The 9,213-nt window shown below is 36.7% G+C and overlaps 1 protein-coding gene across 1 annotated transcript; it reads right to left on the bottom strand.

Annotated features, from left to right (window-relative positions):
* Positions 1-1,183: 1,183 nt before the first annotated feature.
* LOC105101157 (olfactory receptor 1f45-like) lies at positions 1,184-2,113 on the bottom strand. Its single transcript, XM_010994260.3, has one exon. It carries the CDS (start codon positions 2,111-2,113, stop codon positions 1,184-1,186), a length of 930 nt encoding a protein of 309 aa, XP_010992562.3.
* Positions 2,114-9,213: the final 7,100 nt, after the last annotated feature.

Here is a 9,213-nt window from a genome sequence, read left to right as displayed (position 1 = left end):
ACAGCTTCCTCCTCTCCAATGCTTCAGAACACAGCCTCCAGCTGCTTCACCTGGATTACTCGTGCTAAGTTGGCGCTCTGTCAGATCCATGTAGCTAGAGTTGTTCTCTTAGATAGAATTAATTATCAATTATTTAGTCAGACCCCCATGATGCACAGTATCATGAACTATAGTGGGTGTGATAAAGAAATCTAATGCATATTCTTTGCTGTGACACAGTGCTTGGTATATACAGAGAGACAAGCTAGACCAGCAGTGACTGACCTAGTTAGAGTGCATTTTCTTTACAATGCAGTAAATCCTGTCTCTGTATCGCTCTTTGAGAGTCTATAGTGAAAAAAAGAATTTTTTGAACGATACATAGATACTTTATGTTTGCAGAACAGAAGTCATAAATAAAATTTATGTAGGAAATATTTTAAAATTCTATTAAAACCCCCAAGAATATAACTTAAAAGTCCTCCAATTGTTGCTGGTCTTTAAATTCTCAGCAATGACTAGAAGAATCTCTATAGACAGCTTCAAATACAGCACAAACACACAACTAAATAAAACATTCATAAAAATGAGGCATTAAAAGGGGAAAAAGTGTATAGAACCAGTTTCCACTCTTTCACTCATGATGATGGCACTGGTGGTACTGATGGGGATAGAACCAAAGGTGGTTATCTGTATGGTGACTCTGATGACAACAAAGATGACATTGACCATAGTAAAGCTGATAGCGAGGGTCTTCATTATTTAACTGGTGATAGAAATGGCAGTGGTGATCAAAATGGTGGTAATGAGGGCAATAGATGATCGAGTTTCAGTAATATTAGTGTTACAAGGCAATTTAAAGCACAGTTTATCCAATCTATCCTTATGTATATTATATCTATATAATACACTTGAGTATATATATTATTATGGAATACATATAATATTCCCTTTGACAATTACTGATATAATATTTTGATATAATAATAACTATAATATATAATATATATACCTAAAACAAGAATATATAAATAAGCTTGCACCTATGGTGGGACCTAAAATCTAGTTTTCCTAATTTCTATTTAGAGTTCTTTCCAATATACCATATCATGGTCTGTGACATGCCTGGTATTAACTGACTCTATCAGTGTGCTGGTGAAGAGTGGGGATTTTTCCCAAAATGTCTTTTTTATGAGGATTATTTTTAATCCCATAAACTCTGTATGCCCAGAACGCTTCTCAGTGAAGTCTTCACATCCTTATTTCTCAGACTATAAATAAAAGGGTTGAGAGTGGGAGTTACCAGGTTATACATGACAGCGGCAACCAGCTCCCCAGAGGAGCAAGAAGTTGATGGGGGCTTCAGGTAGGTGGCAAAGACTGTGCTGTAGAAGATGATGACCATGGAGAGGTGGGAGCTGCATGTAGCCAGGGCTTTCTTTTTCCCTTGTGCTGATGGGACCCTAGCTACAGCAAGGAAAGTATGGGCATAAGAACTTATTGTGCAGAGGAGAGGGCTGATTCCTAAAAGTCCTGTCAGAACCATCATCAGGTCCTCATTGAAGTGGGTATCAGAGCAAGAAAGTTGAAAGAGTGGGCCAAAATCACAGAAAAAGTGGGGAATGTCTTGATTCGTATAGAATGATAGTTGAGATAGCAACAGGGCATGCACAAGAGAGACAGCGTGGGCCACTCCCCGTGACCCAGCCTCTAGCAGTCCACATCTGCAGGGAGTCATTAGGAGTGGATAGTGCAGAGGATGGCAGATGGTAGCGTAGCGGTCGATAGCCATGGCCGTCAAAAGTAGGTTGTCCATATCAGCAAAAACTGCAAAGAAATACAGTTGGGCCAGACATTCAGAGAAAGAGATTGATCCATTGTCGGTCCACGAAGCCGCCAGCATTTTGGGGGCTGTGGTGGTGGTGAAACAGAGATCTACCAGGGAGAGCTGGCTGAGGAAGAAGTACATGGGAGTGTGGAGGCGGGTGTCAGCACCAATGGCCAGGAGCAGGAGCAAGTTCCCTAGGAGGCTCAGCGAGCAGAGGGCCAGGAAGACACCGAAGAGCAGCCGTCTTTTCTCTGAGTCACTGGACAGCCCTGAGAGGACCAAGTCGGGGTTCTTGCTGCAGTTCATACTGAATGATGTGCTACAAGGAAGGAATCAGCGTGGAGAGGATTCACTCACTATTAGCTACTGTGCTAAGGCCCTGGATCTCTTCTCTTGCCAGTGGGTTCTCTTATACCACCAATGTGGGATATTAAAACAGCAATGAGAGGGACACGATTTGGACTTTCTGAAGGAGGATCTGAGTGAGGAGGCACAAAGATGAGGGGATGAAGGGAACAAGAGCAGCTTGCTGGAGTTTTAAGTGTAAAAGAGTTCTCTTAAACTTGGTATTACGGGTGGTACAATTCCTTGTTTATGAATCAGTTTTCATTACAAGATCATGAACCTTTTAGAGCAGAGACTGCATGTCAGGACTTAGTGTTTGGTGCATAGTAGGAGCTCAATAAATGCTCCTGCCCACCTACACAGTCACTACTCTAGTTCAAGCTGTTGTCAATGACTAGAGACTGCTAGCCTTCTAACTGGTTTAATATACCCACCTTTGCGCCATTCCATACGTCCTCCACACTGCTATCAGAGTGATCTTTTCAAAAAAGAAAATCTGATCATGTCTCTTACTTATTTAAAAATAGGTGTCGGGAGAAGCACTGGCTTTATGAAAGTATAAAAATTCGCACCATGTCTAACAAAGCTTAAAATGTTTTGACCTCCAGGTGTCTCAGCAGCCTCACCTTGCATTGCAGTCCCCACATTCTCGGCTCCCCAGTCACTCTGGCTGCAGTGCATTCCCTCATGTGCAAAGCAATGTGCTGCTTTCTTCGTTCTGAGTCAACTCCTGCTCATTCTTTTAGTCTCAGATCAATTGGTGCCTTTCTTAGGAAAGTTTTCCTTTGCCTCTTTGACTAAGTCAAACCCACCCTTTATATGTTGTTATAGCACCTTCATAAGAACTCTTACAATTGTAATATAGAGAATGCAATTCATATTTATTTTGTTAAAATATTGATTTAACATATTTAGTTAATCCTGGACTCCTTCACCAGGCCAGAAAGTGCGTTGTTGCTGTTATCACATCAGTTTTTCTTCTCCTTTGTATCCCCAGTGTTGACATCCTTTAGAAAATATTTGTCACAACAGGAATAAATAAATTAAAACTGAAGACAGGAGAGGGCAATATGCTGTCCTCCCCAAGTGTTGAAATGTCCTCCCTTTCATTGCCACATTTTATGATTAAAAGTTTTTTCCTCCAAATATTCTCTTAATCATATGGGTTGGAAACATTGATTCATCTTTTTATTTCATCCCTAAAATCCAGACTAGTATGTAGTACTATAACACTTTTTTTTTTTTAAACTACAAAGTGATCCCCATTTTAGTCTTTTTCTCACCACTTTCATAGGCAGCTTCTTTGGACTTTCTTTCATCACCTTGCTCCCAGCTTATTTCATCAGCAGCTTAACTAGCTTCATTGACTCCATTCTAATTATTATGATTCATGCTGCAAGCATTTGCCAGATAATGTATAACTTTCTGCTTTTGGCCTGATTATCCCTTGTTCAAATATCTCCAATATCTTATTTTCCAAGGCACCACTTATACATATCTGTGCCTGGTTATCAAGAACGTCTACCTTTGTATCCACCTACCAATAAACACGGCTTTCCATTACTCATTGCTGTTTAGTGTCCTTTCTTCTTGGGCCAATCACCTCATAGCTCCATGAATATGCTCATTCATGCTTTCCCACGCTGATACATAGATAGGATAATCTAGCCCTTAATTGAATATTGCCTTAAAGTGTTTTCTGTTTTTTATGACATATAAATGTCATAAAATGTCTTATCAATTACTTTATAAATGCCTTGAGAGTAGGAAACATTTTTTCTTTTTAAAAATTCTTTAAACCAACAGCCAAAGAGTTGAGCTCATAGTCTGTACAAAGGACTATTGCTTAGTGATGGCTCTCTAATTATATGAAACAGTCTCCTTTTATGTTTCCATTGATACACTCATTAATGTCCTTGCTTCTACTAATTTTTAAATGTTCCAGTGGATAATTGATTTAGGATGAAGGCACATAATCTTTTTCCTCTTTAAGCAGAGCATTTGTTAGTACTTGAGAAAAAAGCTTCTCAAACTTTCACCTGGAGAGCTAGTTAAGTTACAGATTTCTGGGTTCTATATGCCATAAACTATGTTTTAGTAGACTTAAAAAAAATTGGAAACTGGAAGATTTCCCTTTTTCCTACAAGATTAAGGCTTCCCTTACTTCTTTGTCTCTTAAGAACAATAGTTCTTCAGCTCAGGCCTGACCATACCTCTTACATTTTTACATCTTTTTCCAGGCTGGATCTTCCTGATGATTTTGCTTGAGAAATCTTACCGCTGTTGTACACATCACCAGGGAATTCACCTGAAAAATTATCGTTTGTGTTCGATCTTCGATCAGGTGTGATTAAGAACTGAGGTTATGTGCATTTTCAGCATCAAAAATACGTGAGGTCCTAACTATCTAAAATTGTGAGGCTCTAAGTTTCTAAAATTTCACCATCAGATGGATGATATCCTAGTATTTTAATGTGTTCCCCACAGCCTTCTCCAGGGGCTCTTCCACTTCTCTGCTCTTTGTGACAAATCTTTCAAAACTTACTGGTCTCCATCACTCCTTGTCCACTTCTCTCCAAATTCTTTGTTTTACCTTCCATGATCTTTTGAACCCTCTTCAATCAAGCTTTTGCCTTTGTCATTCCACTGAAATCACTCTTGTCAATGTCAAAGCTCAGTTTTCAGTCCTTGGGTTATTTGACTTCACAATAAGACTTAACACAGTTGACTCCTTTCTTCTTACTCCAAAAACTTTTTTTCCCTTTGCTTCCGGAACACTCCCACTGTCTCCTGGGTATGTATTGATCTCAATGATGACTCCTTAGTCTTGGCTGGCTCCTCCTCTTTCTTATTATTCACTTTTGGATCTCTTCTCTTCTCTTACTTCTAGTCTCAGGCTTTAAATATCCATAAACAAAAAACTCCTAAGTTATACCTACCATTCCATCTTCTTTTCTAAACTCTAGATTCACATATTTAACTTCCTGTGAGATGTGTTCTTCCTATTAGACAGTCCTTACAAACGTCTGTCAGAAGTTTTACCATGTAAGATATTTCTTACAGATAGATTGATTTACATACTGATTTGGAAACAGACACAGATCTAGCCCCCAAGCACGTAACTTCTATCCACTATGTTCCACTCTGAAATCTGAGCTGTTAATCTGTTTGTTAAATGCTACCTTCCACACTTACCTACTGGCTTTCCTAATCTTCACCCCATGAGTGATGGCCTTAGAAATATGTATTCTATACAGTGCTCTTATTGAGCAAGTAGGACAGTCCAGAGAATCCAGAATCCTTTGTCTACATTGGCGAGATAATGTCCATAGGTAGCAAAGATGCAGCTTAGGAGTTGAGTATTATCGACCTTCATCTCCCTTGGGATTGGAAAGGGTAGGCTTGCATTAGGAATCTTTCCTGTCCTTAGAGGCTGTCCCCAGAGTTACTCATTAGTGGCAAATCTGGAGGAATTTTCCATAAAGAAAATTGCCTCTAAATGGAGTTGTGCTGTAAAATCAACAATTAAACAGAGGTCTGCTAGTAACAATGACTTGGAAGTAAAATCAGAAAGATTGCTGAAAACTCACAAAATCTTTCTAGTTACTGCTTTGCTTCCTTAAGTCAGATTATCTTGAAGAGGTGAACATGTGGTCATAACATTTCATAACCCTTAACAGTATTTATATATATATATATATATGTATATATATGTGTGTGTATATATATATACACACATATACATACATACACACATATATACACACTTTATAGATTATATATTTTGAGTAACTATCTTTTCCTCTTTTATATAAATATAGATAGAAAGATTGAAATACTCAGGCTATCATATGTCTTCTACCCTTAGATATTTGACAAGCATCTCAAATTTAATTCTATCCAAATGAGAACTTTTGCCCCAATCTCCTTACTCTCCTCTGTTTCTAGCCTAATATTCACCATTTTAATAACTTGATCCATGGTATATCATTTCCTGAATTCATATAGGAATCACATTTAACTATTAGAGACTGTCAATATAGAGTTTTAAACAAGTAGAAGTTCATTTTTCTCTCATGTAAACGAAGTCCAGACGTAGGTAGTTTGGTGAGGATGCGGTGGATCATCATAGTCTAAAGCTCCTTCAGTCTTTAGCGTATGGCTTTTATCCTCAAGGTCAACTGCTGGAGCTGCATTAATTTTGGTAATCATGCTGTCTTCCAGGCAGAAAATTTGCCATGTCTAACTGTCTAGAGCTTAATCTCATGACTGCAGTCAATTGACAGGCAAGATGAGAAATATCATCTTTTAGCTGGTCACTTTGACTCCTAACATAAATTGTAACAAGGAAAAATGAGATAATAAATACCTAGTGGACACTAGTAGTCTCTGCCAAAAACACAGAACTAGTTTACTTCAATAAAAATTGTGAAATGTGGTTATTGAATTCATTTTTGGTTTTTTTTGAACAAATGACATGTTTACAATGTTTAATTATGTCATATAAAAATGTGATATATTGCTACCTTTATTCAGTTTTAATTTAAATCCTTGGATGAAATTAAAAATGTTTGCAAGTTTTGTTTATTTTTTAAAAAGTGAATTTGTTTTTATTATAATTTTATCTTATATCCTATTAAATTTTCTATAAAATTATTTCTGCTGTAGATGAATCATTGATTTGTATATGTTGGTCTTGTATCAGGCAATAGTTCTTAAGATTCGAATTCATACTAAGTCGGCTTCTCGATTCCATAGTTTTTTCTTTTTAAATTAACGGACTATTTTTTAGAGCACTGTTAGGATTTTTGCATTATGTTTCCTTCTTTGTGTTGTGCATTCAATGGGTTTTGGCAAATGTATAATGTTATGTATCCACCATTAGAGTATCATACAGAATAGTTTTACTGCCCTAAAAATCCCCGGTGCTCAACCTCTTTATTCCTCCCTCTCCCCAAACCCCTGGCAACCACTGATCTTTTTACTGTCTTCAGTTTTGCCTTTTCCAGAATGCCATGGACTTAGAATCATACACTATGTAGACTTTTCTTATTGGCTTTTTTTTTTTTCACTTAGTAATCTGCCTTTTTAAGATGCCTTCATGTCTTTTTGTGGCTTGATAGCTGTATTTTGTTAACTGTTGCATTATAGTCCATTGTATGGATGTACTAGCTTATCCTTTCACCTGCTGAAGAACATCTTGTTTGCTTCCAAGTTTTGGCAGCTATAAACAAAGCTGCTATAAACATCCACGTGCAGGTTTTTGTGTGAACAGAAGTTTTCAATTCATTTGGGTAAATCTACAGCATTTAAAAAAGTGTAAATAAAATACCCGACATTAAATAAGAGTTTTGTCTGTTCCCTTTCCCTCATTTCCTATTTATTTTATTATTTAACTACATTGGCTGGGATATTCTATTATAATAGGAAGAATGTACTAGTGGGAAACCTTTATTTTCTCTTTCAAATATTAAAGGAATATGTCTAAGGTTTTTCATTGCATATGATGTTGGCTGTAGTTTTGGTTGACGAAGCTTTAGTAAGTTTACAGACACCATTTATTAACTTTAGGTATGTTCCTTATATTTCTAGTGTCCTAAGAGTTATTATCATAGAAATATATTGAAATTTCTCAAATATTTTTATCCATCTACTGATATAGTCATGTTGATTTTGCAGCCTACTGCAACCTGTGGCAGAAACAAGGAAAAACAAATAATATTGGCAGGACATTTTGATTACTCAAGCTACAACAGAATTCCACAGAAATAAAGACAGGAGCATAGTAAATATTACAAAGTATGTCAGAAAAAAGTGCAGTATGAATAAACACTATAAGATAAAGCAATCGATTAGCATTATTAGTGTTGTATATAAAATAATTCTAAAAAGAACTAAAATGTTTAAAATTATTAAAGAGTTCAAAGAAAGAATAAAAACCAAAAGAAAGAATAAAAACCAAAAGAAAGACAAAGATATTATTTTAAAAGATAAGCAGGCTTGGAAAATAACCATGGAAATCTTCTAGAAACAAGACATAGTCACTGAAATTAAAAACTTGATGAATGGGTCAAATTGTTGATTGAGCAAAGCTAAAGTGGAAGTTATATCTGAGGTAAGAAATCAAAATGCAGTACTGAGCAATAAACAGATTGAATAAGTATATGAAAGAGAAATTAAAAAATGTAAAATAGATTGAGAACGTCCCACCACATCTGGCAGGAATGAGGTCCAGGAGAACAGGGAGAATGGACTATATCTGAAAAGATAACTGCTAAGAAATCACAGTGCAACGTTTAAAAAAAGACTCTGCAGCCATAGTACCTTGGTTTTTAGGCTATCATTTCTAATCGTGTCTCAAAACTTTGGCCAACTTACTTAACGATTCTGTGCCTCTATTTCCTCTTCTGTAAAACAAAGGCAAAGATGATGATTCAATGACTTAATATGTATAAAGTAATTAGAATAACATCTGACACTTAGAATGCACCAAATACATTTCTACTGGTAAAAAGAAAATGTAAATCAGTAGATTGGAGTGTCATACCAAGTCTCAAGTCAGTGTGGTAGATAGTTTGAAATACGTATGCCCAGTGGATCATGTCTCCCAGTATTGATGGCCTGTAGGGGATACTTCCCTCTGAATTGGGCTGGCCAGTGAATCATTTGACCGATAGAATGTAGCAGAAGTGATGTTCTGGAAGTTCTGAGGGTGTGTCATAAAGAACCTTGTAACTTCTTCTGGTGCCCCCAAGAAGCAAGAATGCATTTCAGAGACACATTAGGTTATATAACACATTGATTTTATCAACTAATATATCAAAAACAAATTCAGCATACAGTTCCATGGCTGGTGTTCCATTGGCTCAAGTTTCCATTCTATTACCTAAGAATGTGTTGTTTAATACGACTAGACTATATTTTCCCATATACTTTTTCTTTATCCAGTTCCGTCTGTTGTACATATGGTAAACAACTTGTGAAGCAATGTAATTTCACATCTCGACTTTCTTACAGCCTGTTTATGTATACCTCAGAAGAGTTCTCTGGATTTCTTCAGG

The sequence above is a fragment of the Camelus dromedarius genome, chromosome 19, assembly GCF_036321535.1.
Source record: "Camelus dromedarius isolate mCamDro1 chromosome 19, mCamDro1.pat, whole genome shotgun sequence".
NCBI lineage: Eukaryota > Metazoa > Chordata > Mammalia > Artiodactyla > Camelidae > Camelus > Camelus dromedarius.
The sequence above is the reverse complement of the archived record's forward strand: the minus strand, read 5'-3'. Positions and strand labels throughout refer to the sequence as shown.